Here is a 19,025-nt window from a genome sequence, read left to right on the forward strand (position 1 = left end):
AGTTCTCTTCTAAGGTGATTTGATGGACGCCATGTTTTGTGTCAGAACAACATGCGTTATATTGTATCAATTAGGTAACTGCATGTGATATATAGTATCGATTAGTTATGGAATGCGATATTTTTCTTCTATAAAAACCACGCCTACATTACGTTGAATTTCTGTGTCAGATTTGGTACATGAATTCTTCAGTCTCATGACAACAGAAGTGCAATCTCAAAATTCGAGAAAAATGACAGGTAGCTGAAAAATTGGAACTAATCAATGCGATATATTGCATGTTGTTCTGACACAAACTTTATTGTCCATGTTTTGAATGAGAATAATATTTGTTGATGTTGCCCTAATTTTGCCCCTTTCTCATGGTTGGTGGCTGTAGCGCAATTGCTTCAATGTTCAAATACGTTGCATACAGGCTGTGTTTCAGTTTGTAAGGACTCAATAAATAAGTATCATGAAAACCAGAATTTTTCATCCTAACTGTTTGTGGCATTTTTAATAATATCATCAATTTGCTCTCACCTTTTGAGTTATTGAACTATTTTACCTTTGCGAATCTTTCCCCCGACTTGTCAATCTCCTCTCATTATCATGTGGCTTCAATTTATGAGCGAACTGTTTCTATTTTTCAGAAAATCGAAGTGAATTCCTAGAAAAACTGCAAAGAGCTCGATCTCAAGTCAAAGCTAACGCCACCAGTCAGCCGATTCTATCTCATCCAGGGTCAACAAGGATCGTCGTCGGAAACTGGTCTTTGTCCAGTCGGAAAGAGGGTGAACTTCACATTCACAATTCAGACGGGCAACAGCAAGCAACTATATTGAGCGACGATACTGCTGGTTTTGTCTTTGAGTCCAATCGAGGCACCAGGCATACCTTCATTGCCGAGACAACCCTTGGACCAGAATTTTCTGCCGGATGGACCGGGAAAAGAGGCCGGAAGCTACAATCAAAATTGGAAGCTCTGAAGCAAAAGGTAGGTTTTGTTTTGTACAAAAGCATGGTGACATGGAATTTTCAAAAACAGGGAATTACTGTGGTTCATCAAGGTTTGAAAAATATCCGGGAAGTACTGAGAATTTCCTACGCCTCTGCTTTTAGGTTTAATGATTCTTAAAATTAGTGATTCATTTGTTGACTTAACTTCAAAGGATTAGACAAAAAAATTAAAAAGATAATTTTTTGTAAACTTTGGATGATTTGTTTTCCCCCAGGCTAATCTAGAATATATTACGTAGAAATCCTGGATTTTTATCTGGGAATTTTTCTGTGAAAATTAGAAAAAATCTGGGATTTAAAGAAATCCTAAAGTCTTGCTACAATGGTCTCTAGGTGTCCTTCAGAAAAATTATGGTATTTTGAGGGTTCCCATAAATATGTCTTGAATAAAATTTTTCTCAACTTTTCAGACTGTATTCTTGCTTACCTAGAGATCAAATCTTAAACCAGTTGTCCAAGAAAATTTTTCTTAAATTTCGTTAATAGTGCCATGTCTAATCGCTTTTTTCCTCCTATTTTATTTTTCCCTTTTCAGTATTTCTTAATTATAATTCAGTTAATTTATCTTCACATTTTTGGATCTAATAATTCTTAGGGTGTATCAGGGTCTCATGAAAAGATTTTTTCTATCCCTGTTTTTTAGACAAAGAGATCTCCGTGAGTTTTTTGCATTTTAAACAATTTTTATGCATGTGTGCTGATAATTCTGAATTCTGATTTTTGTAGGTCAAACATCAAGCGCAAGATATTTACGAGAAATACTTCCGTGCTGCCCAAGCTCAACCACGAGGTGTTGTAGCCAAGTTAGGAACTATTGTAGCCCAGATCGAAAGAGCTTGCCAAAAACAAGTGAGTGACTCCATTCTCTTTTTTACTTCTGTGCGGTCCAATAGATATAATTTGTTATTTTTAGTTTAGCATAATTCCAAGTTTTAATCCAGATAATGAGTCTTTAAGCCTTATTTTTTTGTTTAATGTTCTGAAAGTATCAGATGGGTAGAATACGTGGTGATTTATTGTGTACTTTTTGAGCTAGAATCCCGGGCAAGCCCGCTTTTAAAACGTCCAAAGACTGAAAGAAATTTCGAATATGCCGTAGTGGCAGGAAATTGATGACAGTGAAGTATTGCAGTCAAATGCGAGCCTCTCTCATTTTCCACTGATGTTCCTTAAAATAAAACGTATTTACATGTGAAATTGTTGCTTGTTAAACTAACAAACCTCCTTGATTGACAAAAAATGAATGAAATTCTTGCAGTTTATTTTGCTGAACACCGTAGAGTGTTCAAGTGAAATTCAAGCTCTAATTTTTTCGACTTTACCAAAACTGCACTCCAGAAAAACTTGCCTCATTGCTTTAAGGTCCTTTTCTGGGGTGCCTTCTTTACAGTCAGGGATCACTGGGCAAACCGAGAAATGTCAGCAAATTTTTAAAAGTCGAGGAAAATCCGGAAATGTTAGAGGACATGACAAAAGTATCGGAGGAAAATTGTTAAATCATCTTCATTTTGATCAAATGGGTTTGACGTTTCAAACAACAAATTTTGCTCCAAAACCGTTTGAAATCATTGCCTTTTAAGCACTATGCATACCCCCAATTGTTTGGAAATATCATTGTATGTCAGGAAACCGCAGAAAATGTCCGGGAATTTCATCCTCTAAATTCTGTAGGAACCCTGTTATTGCTGTGGATTATTCACTATTAAATCTTGGTTATTTTCTACGTACCCTCAGCATGTATCTTTTTAATCCTTTCAGCAAATGAACAGAGATTGCAGCAAACAGGGTGCTTGGCGGGAGCTTTTATCCGGAGCCCTTCACGATTTAGTCCAACTTCTTCGGGAGGACGGAGTTGTATCCGCCTACGAACTGCATAGTAGTGGATTAGTTCAAGCCCTTCTAGCTCTTCTTTCAACATCCTCTTCATGGGACAGTGGTCTAAGTCCCAGCAAGCGAGCTAAGCTCCAAAAACAACGAGTGCAAGTGTTCAAAAATTGTTTCAAAGTGAGTATTCTGTTGACGTATTGTTCTTACCAGAGCGTCCGCTGATGTAGAGAAATTGAGCTTAGAAATCCTGTCATATTTCTCATTAGTAATCGCCGGTGTAACCTCTTTGATTGATTTGAAAAGATACTTTAAATTAGTCCAGTTGTAGCACCACACATATATTTTCTTACCGAGTTTCAATATTCCAAGAGAACTCGCTTGTTAATTAAAAATATATTATGGTCGTATCATGGTCATGTAATATCAGGGTCGTTACAGGCAGGGAACTTTAACATGTCAGCAAAAACCTGAAAATGCGAGTGACAAAAGTATTAGGGAAAAATTTTGAAATTACCAAAAATGTTTCAACTTATTAAGAGATTTTAATTAATTTTTAATTTTTTTGATTATTTTTAATTTTTATTTCTTTTCTAGTTTTAATTTTTAAATGTGTTTTCTAGAATAATTTTGCATGCAAAACATTTCAATTTATGTCTTTTTAACGATCTTCTGTATCCTCAAATGTCAGGAGATTGACCAAAATGTGTCAGGGAAATGTCAGAGAATCTCATTATCTAAATTCTGCGTCAGCTCTGAACATCCATTGACAGAGTTGCATGCCTTTTAATACGTGAAGTCAATTTTTGCGGATGCAGAAAATATTCTGGAGTGGCGTTAAATTTGGATGGGGAATTTGATAAATGATTCCAATCTATTATAGGTTATTGTTATGAGAAAGGGAAATGAAGGAAAATCAACTTTCTAATTTTGTTTTACTTTTTCTTGAATTAGTGTAATTTATTTTTCTGTTTCCTCCTATTTCAGAACAAACTTAGTGAGAACGGAAACTCTGCCAATATCCTCATTCATAAACTAGTTTCTGTTCTGGAATCAATAGAGAAGCTTCCAGTTTACTTGTACGAATCTCCCGGGACCAATTTTTGTCTACAGGTAATAATGCTTGTTTTATCATTAACATTTTCCATAGTTTAAAACAGTTCATCTCTCTCACTCTGTGATGCAAAAAAAATCGACCCGCAGGACCAGTCTGTCTGTAAGTGTAACAACTTCAGCAACTTCAATTTTATTTCAGCTTATCATAGACTATCTCTCTCAACGTAATGAGGGAGAAATACAATTGCAGATGTTGGAAACCAGGATAACAAATCTCCAATTTTATTGATTTTTTACTGCTACAATCCATCTGGGTTAATAAATGATTAAATTTGTATGTTATTTCAGGTCTTAACAAGGCGGCTGCGATTCCGATTGGAGAAAGCAGCATCTGAGTCCTCGTTGATCGACAGGACCGGTCGAAGCCTGAAGATGGAACCTTTGAGCACCATCGCACAACTTGAGAAGTATTTGCTGAAAATGGTGGCCAAGCAGTGGTATGATTACGATCGCTCCACCTTCTCATTCGTCCGCAAGCTGAAAGAGTCGCCTCAACAGTTAAATTTCAAGCATCAACACGATTTTGACGAAAATGGAATCATCTACTGGATTGGAACCAATGGAAAGTAAGTGATCTGTACAAACAATTTAGAGTTGAATAAGACCCATTGATTATCGATAACTAGACCTGTGGGATTATGGATTTTTCAATTCGATTATGTTTCGATTTTGATTAACGAAATCAATCTCGATTACAATCATGATTATGATTTATTTAATTGGGAAAAAACTGATAAAGTAAAACAGAGCGCAATAATTTTTTTTTTTTTTTTTTACTAAAAACGAAGTTATTTTTAGGCTTTCGTGACCAAACACAAAGTTGGAGTATATAAGTTCTTGAAGATATTTTTTTTAAAAAGTTTGAAAGCTGAAATTTTCCTCCAATATTTTTTTCCTTCTTTCACTTGAAGTTGACTCATTGTTTATTTTTCTTTAAGACCCTTTCCACCCTAAATGAACTAGACTTCTTCCAGCTACTTGCTTCCAGCAACTTTTTGAAGGGAAAGAAGCCAATTTTATGGCTTTTAATTTATGCAGAGGATATTCTGCTCCCAGAAAAGACAATTCAAGGAATTATTAAAGAAATTACGTCAAATAGTTTACGGAAGAAAAATTATATTCCGACAAGAAGTCTGCAACGTTTCAAAGGGAGATATGTGGTTTCGCTTTTAGGCTGTTGTTATGGTGTGCGGTATAATCTAAGAAATTTCAGAACACACGGACAAATAATGTCTTTAATCTGTGAGTCAAATCAAATTAAATTTAAATTTCTTCTTTCCAGGACCTGCGGAGAGTGGGTGAACCCTGCACAATATGGCTTGGTCGTTGTTTCCTCTTCGGATGGTCGAACTCTTCCGTATGGAAAACTGGAGGATATTTTATCCCGCGACTCATCAGCTCTAAATTGTCACTCCAACGACGACAAACGGGCGTGGTTCAGTATCGACTTGGGATTGTGGGTCATCCCTTCATCTTACACCTTGCGGCACGCTCGCGGCTATGGTCGGTCTGCGCTTCGAAATTGGCTCTTCCAGGTGTCTAAGGATGGCGTCAACTGGACAACATTAGTCTCGCACACAGATGATACGAGCCTGAATGAGCCCGGCTCAACTGCAACGTGGCCGGTCGATGTTTCCACCCATAACGAAACGCAAGGCTGGAGGCATATCCGTATCCAACAATCTGGGAAGAACGCCTCTGGTCAGACTCATTATTTGTCACTCTCAGGATTCGAAGTCTACGGCACCGTCACAGGCATCTGTGAAGATTTAGGTTTGTTATACATTTGTTCCCTTCACAGTGGTATCAGAAATCTTGAGCAGGGTGTCTATTGTCCGTAAAAACTGGAAAGTATTAGGATGTTGGATGCCATCAGGGAAATATCGAAACATTTTTTTAGGCTAACAGTACAGAAGTTAGATCTACAGGGTTGCCATAGTCACTGAATATTGGGGAATCAGGAAACGTTAGGAATTTTTGTGAAGTCAGGGAAAATACACAAATGTCACGTTTAATGACTAGCGTGTTTAGGAAAAATTTTTCAATCCCCTTCAATTCCTTTCTCGAATGGATTTCACGTTTCAAACAACATATTTTGGATAAAAACTATTTCTAATGATGTTTCCCACAGTCAGGAGATGTTACCAAAGTGTGTCAGGAAATACTACTCTTTGAAATCTGTGACAACCCTGCCTACCTCTTAATGCCATTACATCCCTTCAAAAACTTGTCTAATTCTTAAATAATTCTTTCAGGTAAAGCAGCGAAAGAAGCAGAGGCAAATCTGCGAAAACAGAGACGTCATCTCCGTTCTTTGGTATTGAAGCAGCTTATGATTGGGTCCCGCGTAGCGCGAGGGCTCGATTGGAAGTGGCGCGATCAAGACGGTTCCCCGCCAGGTGAAGGCACTGTGACTGGAGAGCTCCACAATGGCTGGATTGATGTGACATGGGATCACGGTGGTTGTAATTCGTACCGCATGGGCGCTGAAGGAAAATATGATTTGAAGTTGTTGACGGACAGCACCGAAGTGACTGGAATGGCCACTTCAACTCCTAAGGCAGCTCCTCCCCCATCTTGTTAGTATCTATCAATTCTATTCTGTGCGTTTAACCATTAAATTGTTTTTTTTTTTTCTTCCTTCGTTTTATATCAGCTGTGAAGTTAATTAAGGCAGCTCAAAAGAATGGATACTTGGTTTTAAGATTTTTTTTTCCCAAAAGAGTTAAAATAATTTCAAACTGGAGTTTATATTCAAAAGCGGTAAAATAAGGGATTTAAAAAAATATTTCTGAATTATTCGATTGAAGAGCATGAGAATTTACCTTCTTCTGAAATGGACTTGGGTTTTGAACCAAGGAACAACTAATTCTTGCCTATTCGCCGAGAGCACCTATCTGCTCGGAGAATATCAAAATATGAAAGGCGAGGAGGAACTGAAAGACGAACAGAGAAGGGGAAAGAGAAAGAGGGAGCTGAGATCAAAAGAGAAGAATGAAAAGCGGAAGGAAAGAAACACAACGAGAATAAAGGAGAGAAGAATAAAGAGCGGAAGGAAAGAAATACAACAAGAATAAAGGAGAGATGAAAAGAAGAGAAAGGAGGAGACAAGAAGAACAGGAAAGTAACTGAAGGGAGGAGGGATAAGAGAAAACAGCAGAAAGAAGTTGAGGAGGAAGATGGGAAAGCAGAAAAGAAAAAATGAGAAGAGACCGGAAAAAGGGGACTGCAAAGATGAAAGAGGAGGAAATTGGGAGAAAGTAGAAAGGGAAGAAGTTGAAATGCAAGGGAAGGAAAGGAGAAGGGTAGACAAAAAAGCTGAAGAAGATGTACCTGTCTGTGTAGGAATGTTAAAAACAAATACATGTTATCTCTGTAATGAGCTAAAAATAGCAGTTCGTTATTACGAAATTTCGTACAAATTTTCATGCATTGTCCAAGTCCCATTTTCCTGCAAACAAAGCATTCTTGCATCAAATTGTTCGTAATTTGTCTTAAATATCCGTTCTAAAGATCCATGTCTTATTTGCAGCTAAAATCAACAAAAGCGCATCGGCAACAGCTGATAACGGCGGAAAAAATGTTAGCGTTTTAACTAGCAGGAAATCTAGCTCAACCCCTAGTTTATCAGATGCAATGGAGGTTGTCAAAACATCTGTTGCCAGCACTGATCAGGCTGCATCTGCTGACAATTTGGCTGCACAGGTACGGTTTCCACATAGAATTTTCTTTAGCATCTCTCATTACTATTTTAATGTATACTGTCGAGCATTCTAATCCAATTCAATAAATTAAACCCGGAAGTATGAAGCAGAAGCTCACTGGAAATGAGAATTATTTACATAACTAACTATTCAAAAATTTGGCTGTGTTAAGGAAAAACACAATATAAACATTCGGATGATGCCGAATTTCATTTGATAAAATATCATTTTAGAAGAAAGTTATGCACATTCTTCCTTGAAATTTTCAGATATTTTTGATTGAATTGCATATAAAATTGTCTGAAAGATATTATTTTCTCTCTGAAAAAGTCATATTTTATCAAAGGAAATCTGGCAACGCCTGAAGGTTCATGGGGTGTTCTTCCTCAGCATGGCAGAATTGTTTATGAGACTACTTGCAGTAGTGCATGAAGGATCATCGGTTTTTCTTACGACTGCTGCTATTATTTTTCCTATTTTGTAAGCTCAAGGCTAAGATGAGTTCATCGAAAAGAATGACCCTTAATTTAAAATGAACTTTATTCACTCCTCAAATTTTGAAGATTTAAAGGAACTGAGTGTCAAAAGCTCTCAGGAGCTTTTTTGCCATGTTCAAGAAAAACGTCATATTCATATATATAAAAACTAATTTCTAGGGAAATTTTTTCTGCCAATTTTTCGGAGGATTTTATCCATGCTTCAATCTGAATTATTTCAAAATTTTCGAGAAAAAAACTCATGCTTTTCCTCAAAATTATCAATTTTGTTGAAAGAAAGTCAGTAACGCCTGAAGGTTTATACAGCATTCTTCCTTTGCACGGCAGTTCATTCGCCACGTTTTTTTGTTGTATTCGTTTTTACCCTTCATTTAAGACAGAAGCTGAATCCCAGAGGTCTTTGAATGACAACTTCCCTTTATTTTTCAATCATCATTTCTTATGTTTCTTTTTCTTCTTACTCCAGCAAGCAGCGCAAGCTCTGGCAGAAAGTGTATTAAGTGCCGCTCTTGCCGCAAGTTCTGACAGCAGTGGCGCCCCAGAACTTTCCGTCGTTCTCAGGGATACTGCCAGTGACCTTGCAACCATTGTTGAGACTCTTACTTTAGATGAAAACAATGCAACTAGATCTAATTGTAAGTAGCGACTTCAGTTATTTGTATGAATTTCTAACAGTTCCCCTCTAATTTTAAGCAACTTCTCTTCGTCAATTTACGTTTGTTTAGAATAACAAGTACCTAACGTCATTTCTCAAGTGCCAAATATTCTTTTGAGAATTTTGCTGTGCGCTTTTGCCTATGCATGTGCAATTGGAAATTCTAAAATCCAGCGTTGCCTCTATACATTCTAATATTCTTTCAGATGATCTTTGTAATTCTTCTTTTTTTCCTATTTTCAGTGAACGCTCCTAACAATCGACTAGAATCGCAACAAAATAATTTAGATGAATTTAGACTGTTATCTGTTGTTGAAACTCCTGCCAAAATGGATCTGGTTGGCAGCTCACAATCGGTAGCTTTGAACCGTGCTCTCATCTCTGCTGCAAAGAAGGTGTGTAAATGTTTCCCTATTAGGAATAATGCGTTGCATTGTGCGAAAAGAATTTCTCATGCTTTTGTTGACATCACTTGCCAATAGTTCTAAGTCAAGAGAACTGTCGTATAAAGGCTTGAATCGATTTGAAATTGTTCAAGATCGAGATTTTACTGGCCGTGAATCTAACTTTAAAATTGAAAATGATTATCATATTTTCCCTTTCTTGTATTCGTCTGAGAAAAAAGCCTTTTTTTATTTTGAAAAATCAGCGCTGAATGGACCAATAGACATTAAAGCATTTTGATCTGTGTTTTCTCATGAATATTTTATGCAGGACACAATTTTGGCAATGAAATTTACTAAAAGTACCCTCTTACCAAGATATTAACGTTTTTCCATGCATAAATTTAAATTACCTACCCGCAGAAAACCCACAATCCTTTTGAGTCAAATCACTAACAGTCTCGGTAGTATGAAAATGCGGCATTCTCAATCGCGATGTTTCAGCTCAGCTATTGCCCGTTGTTTACACTTTGGAGGACCCACGGCCCCTTCTTTCAGATTAAGGAGGATAAGCTATAAATGGCAACTTTTTTAGTATCTCCAGGATTCTTATATTTTAAGTACAGAAATAAAGAAGAGGAAGAAGAAGAAAAGGATAAAAAGTTCAGAATGTTTATTTTATAGATTTGTAAAAATTGCAACATTTTTTTAAAGTTTTCTCCCTCAGTGCTCTATAGTGCGCCCTGATATCAATTTGATTAATTCGTTACTAAAATTCATTTGATCTCTTCGTGTGTGTACTTATCTTTTTTATGCTTTGTTTGCAGTTTCCCTTTGGCAATAACTCAAGTTTAGAAGAACACACCTCTGTCTTATCTGCGGAGACAGGTGAACTATTTGAAAAGATTGCGGAAGGATCAGATATAGTTCGCAATAACACCAATAGTTTCCTATCAGGTATTACTTGTTTCCTAAATTAGATTAAATAAGTTGTCAATTCCATTATATTAGTAAAAGTTTTTGTCGGAAGTCCTAGCTGCTTAAATGTAACTGTACACAGGAAAAGGGATCCTAGTATTGACTGATTCAAAATTTACGCTGTCACCTCTTTCGAGAGGAATATTTTTTGGCTCTAAAATGTTGAATCAAACCGCAGCTATGGTGGTTTTAAATTAGTAGCTCATAGAACAAAGCTTGGAGGAATTACCATGTTAATTCTTTTGCTATGTTTGGGGTCATGCCCTCTCCCGGCATTGTTTTATGGTTTGTTCTTTGAATTCTAGATTTTTCGATCAAAAACTTATAGGCTTAATTTTTAGTCCAGTTCAACAAATTCATTGTCTCTCTCTTGGTTCTAGGTCTGGTAAATAGCGCCCTACCTCCATCAGTCAGAATTAGCTTGTCAAATAATAACCCGTCAGGCTCGCACAACACGGAAGATAAGTTCGCCGCCAGCAAAGGGAAACAGCACATCAGTTACGCGGCAGCTGTCACTGATAGTAAGTTCATGCTCTTATTCTTTATTCATGGGCTGTAAAATTTTGCGGCTCAGTACTTTGTAACAGCTTGTATTTATTGCCAAGCACTTGGATTGCTGTAAAATAATACTTCACCAAAATTGAGCGGTACTTAGTTTTAAATATCTTGCCTGTTAACAAATGTGTATAAAATGCTCCTCTCAGTTTTTTCCTTGCTTATTACAAGAATATTTCACACCCAAACATGGTGGTTTTTTTTTTCATTCTTTCAGTTTTTCTAAGTAGTAATAGAATAATTACTACTTCGATTTTTTTACTAACTGATTGGGCTCACCTCCAATTTTGCTTGTAGTCCTAGTCTATAAATACACGACAAGCGCTCTCAGGAATGCTGCACAATGTTTTGAGAATGCTGCCTTTTGCTCATTTTAACACTTAGTGTTTTTTTTCATCGCAACTCACAACATTTTTTTTATTTGTTAATAGTTTCCACATTAAAGTTGAATTTGATAGTTGTTTATTGTGTGGTTTCTCTAATTAGATTCCATTACATTGTTTGAGTTGTATATGCGAAAACATTTGAGTTATAATTTGCTATTTTGTATGACGCTTGCTACGTCACATTTAAGTGTTCACGTCAAGCTCTCCGTTACTTTTGTGAAGTACTGCAACTAAGCCATGAAAGGTCAAATTTATTTTTACTTTAGAAGTTACCTTGTTACTTTGAGAATATTCTGTTAGACGCATTTTGTTTGCTGTGACACCTGTACCATGTTACGAATAATGGTGATACCTGTGTTGCTTTTTTTTTTACAATCGGAGAGAGAGGAGTTGAGAAAAGTGACATTAAAAATCCTGTAACTATTTTAGTAAGCTCAGAAAATGTTCTGACTACCATGCAGCAGAATTTTACGACAATGATTGCATGTCAAGCAAAAAAGTTTTCTCTTCGAATAAGCATTATTCAGTGACATTCTATTAAATAGGAATGTTATGCTCAGTTGCATGACTTTCACAATTGTAACTATCAGCGCTATATCAAGGGAAACAGTGCAACTTTTAGCAGCTCCAGAAATATCAGTGCAAATGTCTTTGACTTTACAAAAACATACATCATTGTTTTTTTGTCCGCATTTTCCTCTCTTTCCTTTGCTGTAGCACCTTTTTGTGTGTTCCATTCATCAAAATCATAATTTAAACATATATTAAGTAACAACAAGATTATTAAGGTGATGGGATATCTTACATTGATCCAGAAAAAAATATTCAAAGTTAATCATTTAGTCAGTCTCAAAGGCATTGATTTTTCAAACTTTACATGTATTTTTGCTTTTTCCATCAATTATTTCACAGTCCAGTTGCTGATTTTCCATATTCCTAGTTTTTCACAGTTCCTTACAGCTCTAATTTCTCAAGCTGTTACATTCAACTCGTTAAGATATCTGGGAAATCCGATTTTGTATTTTCCTAAAATTTTCCCAAGGCTTACTTGAAAGCATGATTGCTACGGTTCATAATTGAATTGATTGCGTATGCAATTTATAATTGAAAAAAAAAAATTCTGCCAGAATCCCTAAATGGTTACCATCTGAGAGCTCAGATGAACCATGATTGCTGAAATTTAAGAACTTCACACGTATTATCAACAGCCAACAATTAAGTGATATCAACAAGAGTTTTGAATCTTTCTCAAGATCCACTAGACGTCAATCTGCTAAAATTTGAATTACTTTAAAAAAAATGTTAACGAATCAACCAGTTGTCGAGAAGATAAAAGCAAGTTTGGAACCATCCAATAGTGCTTTCCTTGGCTCACGCCAAATTCGCTAAGAGACCCACCATTCTACACTTTGATAGTTGATTGCTTGCCTAAGTGCCTGGATCTTATTTAAATGTTCAGTCGTAATTTTTACGTTTTTTGTGGGTGTAAGGAGCACTGACAATTCATGCGGCGTTAAAATAATCTCTCTTTGGTCAATAAAAATCTCCAGGAGCCATGATACCAATATTCCAAAGACATTTGCAGATCTCGGAAACTTTCTTCTTTTCATTGCCATCATCAATTATGAAAGTCCTGTTGAGCTGTAATTTGTGCCTTATAAAAAGCTCAACAGTACGTTCAGTTTTAATTAGCAGTATAATCTCGAGTTGCAATGAATTGGTTGTATTAATTGTAATCAAAGTACTTTTTGAAGCCCAAATGTTTGATTTTGTGATGCGGCAAGCCTAGATGAACCAAAGTCACTAAAATGAACCGTACAGGCTTTTGTAGCTCAATACTCTCGGAATTTCTAGTGTTTTAACTCATCCATAAATTGTAATTCTGAGCCCTTGAAAGTTGGAAAAACTCTGCCAGGCATCAATGATCCCAACCCCCTCCAGATGTTTGCAACTTCCCACTTTCCAAGTCCTCAACATTACCCTGTCCCAGCCGTTTTTAATAGTACGTTGACATCTGTTCGCAGCGAAAAAAGAAAAGGAGAAAGATAAAGACGCTAAAGAAAACAGTAGTAACCGAGCTCAAGCATCGTCAAACCCAATGAGCGTGAGTGTCCCCAATCTCACGGCCACAAATTCGAATAATATCGAATCCTCCAATACTACTGGTTTACTGGAACCGTTTGCCGCTATAACCCGCAGGCGAACAACCAATCACGTTAACAACGCAAATAATACATCAAATAACCCAAGCAGCAACTGCTGCAAGCCTCCAATCGCAAATGTTTCTTCTCTCTTCCCTCGAGGACCTTCGTCGGTCTCGAGCCTAGTCCGCCTCGCACTTTCTTCAAATTTCCCAGGTTAATTTTTACACATTCATTTTTACTCATTTTAGAATCAATATCACTAGTCACTACACCCATGCCTAGAATGAAGAATTTCTCATAAGTTTGGAGGCCTGATCATCAATTCTAAGTACCTCAACTCACTAATAATTTGTTTCAAGTATAAAGCGCTGTTGATTCACTCTTTTCATTCCTAATAGCAGGAACTGAATGAAGTTTATTTGTACTGGTGTAAGGCTTCAACTTTTGTAAAAATTTTATCTAAAACCCAATTGAGCGATTTAAACTATTTAGAATTATTCTCACTTGGCATCATTTATAATACCAAGAAAAATTTTAAGTCTCTTTACAATCATAGCTCATAGCCTCATAGCTTCATTTTTATTTCAAACTTTGAAACTGCAACCTCGGTCTCATAGACTCTTTAACATCTCATTCTCACACAGAATCAGAAGGGTGCCTATTTCCTCATCTTCATGATCTAGTCCTAGTTGTGTTCATTATTTCGCAGTTCTGTAATTCTGACTGTTGAAAAGGAAATTTCAGCTTATAGGTCCGGAACTCAAATCGGATAAGTTGGAAGTTGCTCATTCTTTTCTGTCATTCACAGTAGACCATTTTACATATCTCAGGGTGTCTAGAGTCCGTCAAATGTCAGGGAATTTGTTTTCTTGTCAGAGTAATCTAGGAAAACTTCAGGGAATCTGCAAAAATTCAGCATGTCAGGAAATTTTGTTTCGCAAGTAATTTTCAAGTCAGGGGAACGTCAGTGAAATCGACAAACAAGGATTTTTTGGGGAATGTTTAAAAATGAGGCAAAAATATCTCTCGCAAGCTTAGACACCACATATTTTGCTCTATTTATCACATTATATTCCTAAAACATGAAAAAAATTCTTACTTACGTCTAATCGGTTCAACTGTGTCAAAGAATTAGGAATGTTTTTCCTTTTTGTCAGGGAATTATTTTTCCGTCTGTCGAGGAACTCCAAATTTTTTCCCGGTTTTTTGGCCGTTTTTGTCAGGGAAATCAGGGAAATGTCAGGAATTTTTTTTCTGATAATTGCCAGACACCCTGTATTATATCCGTGCTTCGGGGCCTCATAGTCCGTTGTGAAGCTTAGACCGGTATTGGATGGTGGCAGTGTGGACACTAGCAAATGGAAAATAAACAACTACCAACTCATCTGACGTTTGTTCTACAGGATTTGTAGTGTGTGTGTGTGTCATAGGAGAAATGTTTATCTTAGAACCGTGAAGAGTCTAGAGTTTGCTTTGGTTTGATTTCACCAATGCAATTGTTTTATTTTTTTTTATTTTCTACCAGTGCATGTTTGACTCTCATTATTGCGCATGAAGCATTTGCAAATTTTCGAATAAGTTTGTTTATTTGGCTCGGGTATACATTTCATTAACAAACATTTCCTAGTAGTTCTAAGTCTCTTTCCTCCATTATTGGTGACTTTGTGTATACTGTATGCCATATCTTTACAACTTTCAATCTCCAGTGTTGTACAAAGATGTTGAAGAATCCAACTTTTTGAATTACTGATTGGACAGAATTTAAAATAACTTAAAGAATTGAATGATCGATTTCCTTGTCTGAAAGTTATTTCTCATGCAGTTCTCAAATTTTAAGCCATATATGAAGAGATTACCGTGTGTTGTCTCATTCCTACAATGAGGATGATAAAGCAATGGATTTCAATAGTATTATGTAATTTAATGGATAGATAACTTCAGAAAATATTCATCTCTGTTTCTAGCATTTATATTCCCCGTCATATTTTTTCAATGTTAAAATGAAGCCTTACAAAAGTAAATTTTCCATTTTTATGAAAAGGCAACCTCCTTAATTTTTCCTCCTTGCGTAAATTTTATTCTATCAACATTCAAAGTTCGGGAAGTTTTTCATCTCCCTTTAAACAAGTAATATAAAGGCAGAAATTTTTGAACTGCACAATTGAGATGTGTACATGCATATTGTAGGGAGGGTTTTGAAATCTTTGAGTTTTAAAAGTTTGTCCTACTATTATTATTTTGAGTAATTTCCTTACACTCTCACCCAGCAAGACATGAATGTTGTTCTAACGGGAATTGCGTTTGTTTTGAACAGGTGGTCTTCTGCACTCAGCACAAAGTTACCCAAGTTTAAGTGTCGGTGTCCCAGGAGGCAACGCTCAGTCACCGCAATGTCTCACAATGTCACTAACCTCCACGTCCAGCGATAGCGAACAAGTCAGCTTTGATGTAAGTGCGGTTTTTATGTACTAGGCAATTTTGAGAGTCCAGAATATACTTTTTAAAATTGAATTTTGAAAAGTCATGGGGAAACCAAGAAATGTACGGCAAGATGCCAAAGATGTGTGAGGAAAATTATTCAATCGTTATTATTTAAGTCTAGAATGGATTGGCTGTTTCTGTAACGCATTATACATGAAAACGATTTCAAACCACGTCCTTTTATTTTTTTTTAAAATTTGAGGATATCCTCAAGTGTCCAGGAGTGTAATCAAAATGTGCCAAAAAAATCATCAGGGAATTCAATATTATAAATTCTGTGGCAATCCTGACTATTGATATTTTTGTGTTCTTTATAGTTTTTTTTTCTACAAGCTTCAAATATCCCCTATTGGGTAACCCCACGCTTACCACCTGCCCCAGGTGACCATCACCCTGGATCGTCAGGAGTTAAAGACTTTTTTTCTGGTAAATGAACTGTATATCATTATTTTTTCAGCCAAAATTTGTATTTATGGTTGTCGCATTGTCAATGATGATTGTGTGTTTTGCAGGATTTCCTGGAAAATTGTCGGGCCCCAACATTATTGGCAGAGCTTGAGGATGATGATGAAATTCAAGATGATGATGAAAACGATGACGATGAGAACGAGGATGACGATGATTATGAAGAAGTAATGGTTAGCCGAAATCTTCTTACCTTTATGGCAAGTCTAATTGTTGAACTCAGTCGGTGTCTGTGCTAATGAATCTATATTTTCTCCATTATTTCATTCTCTTTTGTTCCCTATGTTTTAGTAATTTCACTAGCACTCTCAAATGAGGTGTGTCTTAGTGAATATTGCAAGTTTGAGTTTAAAATTTTTTTCATATTTATTCAGTCCTAGAAGCTTCTCCAATAGTTATCCTTTTTCTAAACCCAGGAACTTGGCTGACGTATGACGAAAATAAAATTTTGTTACAAGGAGACCCACCATTACAATTTTTAATGCGAGTTTAAAACTAATTTTAATGGTACAGGGATGCAAAGTTTGCATTTTTAGTATTATTATCTTACTCCATAATATAAAATCTCAAGAGAAACGCATAATGTCTGAGTAGTCATGGGAGGGGTTAAGCCACAGAGCAGTCAGGGGGGGGGGGAGGGCGTAGTTGCCTAGTAAATAGATAATTTCTAATGTTAATAAACATAACCTTTTCATGAGTAGTGTGTCTCTTATGGAAGTTCAAAGCCATATGACATGACATGTTGATGACAGTCTTTCTCAGTTATCAAAAAAGAGGCAAGGAAAGGCTTTTCTACGAAACTCTTATCTGAGTTACTCAAATCTCAGATCAAATGTAGAGCACAGTGTATCAGTAAATGAATTAACTATGGTATGTTTTCGGGGAATGGGTTCTGTTTTTTTCTCTCCTTCTCGTGTGGAAATATCTGAAAATGTTGAAATCACCATTACAAGAATACGGTAGCAAAAACTGAACTGAAATCGGATGCGTATGATTTGAAGAGCGTATTTTCCCATTCAACCGCTCTTTTTTTAACATGATTGAGTTCTATAATTTTTTTCTTTTTTTCACTCAGGAGGAAGACACGTACGAAACAAGGCCAGTTGCAAACAATGTCGTGACAAGTGGAATTGTCGGTACAAATGTCTCCTCATCCAACTCGAAGCGGCGATCGTGGGACGATGAATTCGTTCTTAAAAGGCAGTTCTCAGCTTTGATTCCAGCATTCGACCCACGTCCAGGTCGCACAAACGTAAATCAGACAACAGACCTGGAAATCCCGCCTCCTTCGACTGACACAGAGCCTGGTGAACAATCGGCTAACTCCTCGTCAAACTCATCGTCTGCCACCATTGTGGAGCACACTCAACCTAGGCTCCGTCTCACACTTCGTGGACCCAACATTCCCGGCGTAAGTGAGACGTTGGAATATGGTTTCACGGCATCCTCGCAAAAACCTAATGAGCCTGTTGCGCCATTTTTTTTATTGCTTTAATGAAAAGAACCAAGGCTCCTGATGTTACCGGATTTTCTTCCTAAAAAAATCGACTTAAAAACGCCTCAAAATTCGAATTTTTAAAATGGTCACTTTAATGGGGTAACGGATCCGGTACCCTCATTACGTCACATGGCTTTATAAACCTGGTCTTTTCATCACTTACAATGTATTTTCTTCATAAGGAATTTGCAGCCGCTTTTCAAATGCAAATATCGAGGCAATCAATGATTTTTTTAACAAAATGGGATTCAGAAATGGATTCCTTGGACGTTCAAATGGTTTAAACCTTCATTAGTTTAATAAGAACTGTTGGAATAAATCCTATTTTTAAGGAAAACTGTAGTCAATGGGCAATTGTTTACATCTACCATAGTGTAAACAGACATGGACGTTAGCTCAATATTTAGCCATGTTCATGAGTTTTCTCTTTAATCGAATTCATTCTCAGTGAAGTCTTTGGTAGCCTTTTTCAACAATAGGAGGCAGCATTTAATTATTGCAACAAACAAAAACATTAAAAAATTAGTCTAAGAAATTCTTAAAATACAATGTATGATATATTCTTCATGTTGTTATCCTTGAAAATGAGCAGTATTTATAATGCATTTGATGTATGAAGAATCAGAATCTCCTTGATGTAAGAAGATGAGTAATGTATTAGTCCAACGTTCTAAATATTTATGTATTTGTTGCTGTGCAGGTGCAAGATGTTGAAATCGAGCTGGTCGATCCTCAGTGGACAATATTCCACGCTGTCCAAGAACTGATTCAAATTGCCGATCTCGGAAGCAGGCAAGAAAAAATGAAGCGTATTTGGGAGCCCACTTACACGTAAGTTGCTTGTTCCTCTATTGGGCTCTGTAAGTCCTTGTGTCATGTAACTATCTAGTTTGTGATCTGTATTATAGCCGTAAACATGGCTCATGCACCGAATGTAAAAGTTAAAAATAAATGAGACTTTTAATGTAAAATATCTCTCTCTCCCTCTCTAAGCTGTTGCTTTTATATTTGAACAAATATATCGATGGTGAAACTGCAGAAATGCGTATATCGGTTTGCGGCATTGCAGACTTCCTGTCATACTTTATTTTTCATATGGAAAACCACTTAACATCATTTATTGAGCACTTCGGATATTTTTCTTCTCTATGTGAAGAATGTTCAATGAAAATTTCAAGTCACGATGTTGGTTCGGTTTCCTTTTAAAAAGTAAAATAGGAGCGGCGATTTTCAAACACCGCAACCGATATACGCATTTTTGCAGTTTCACCATCGATATGCCAAATGGAACTATGTTGCACAAAAACGGCACGCACATAGTTTCTTTTAGCATAAATTCA

At 36.5% G+C, this 19,025-nt stretch overlaps 1 protein-coding gene across 5 annotated transcripts in view; it reads left to right on the forward strand.

Moving 5' to 3' along the window:
* Ufd4 (ubiquitin fusion-degradation 4-like) overlaps positions 1 to 19,025 on the forward strand; it is a 175,295-nt gene that overhangs the window by 144,998 nt on the left and 11,272 nt on the right. For 3 of the 5 annotated variants that reach the window (XM_072305444.1, XM_019052976.2, XM_072305445.1), the window contains 17 exons: positions 633 to 976; positions 1,726 to 1,848; positions 2,758 to 3,003; positions 3,811 to 3,936; positions 4,228 to 4,505; positions 5,222 to 5,712; positions 6,195 to 6,518; positions 7,472 to 7,644; positions 8,607 to 8,775; positions 9,039 to 9,190; positions 10,006 to 10,135; positions 10,537 to 10,677; positions 13,122 to 13,454; positions 15,556 to 15,689; positions 16,235 to 16,387; positions 17,263 to 17,598; positions 18,386 to 18,516. In XM_072305444.1, the coding sequence (XP_072161545.1) occupies positions 633 to 976; positions 1,726 to 1,848; positions 2,758 to 3,003; positions 3,811 to 3,936; positions 4,228 to 4,505; positions 5,222 to 5,712; positions 6,195 to 6,518; positions 7,472 to 7,644; positions 8,607 to 8,775; positions 9,039 to 9,190; positions 10,006 to 10,135; positions 10,537 to 10,677; positions 13,122 to 13,454; positions 15,556 to 15,689; positions 16,235 to 16,387; positions 17,263 to 17,598; positions 18,386 to 18,516 (3,784 nt within the window). The remainder of the gene's footprint in view (positions 1 to 632; positions 977 to 1,725; positions 1,849 to 2,757; positions 3,004 to 3,810; positions 3,937 to 4,227; positions 4,506 to 5,221; positions 5,713 to 6,194; positions 6,519 to 7,471; positions 7,645 to 8,606; positions 8,776 to 9,038; positions 9,191 to 10,005; positions 10,136 to 10,536; positions 10,678 to 13,121; positions 13,455 to 15,555; positions 15,690 to 16,234; positions 16,388 to 17,262; positions 17,599 to 18,385; positions 18,517 to 19,025) is intronic. The other 2 variants (XM_072305446.1, XM_072305447.1) reach the window with 2 other exon arrangements.

This window comes from Bemisia tabaci, chromosome 10, assembly GCF_918797505.1.
Source record: "Bemisia tabaci chromosome 10, PGI_BMITA_v3".
NCBI lineage: Eukaryota > Metazoa > Arthropoda > Insecta > Hemiptera > Aleyrodidae > Bemisia > Bemisia tabaci.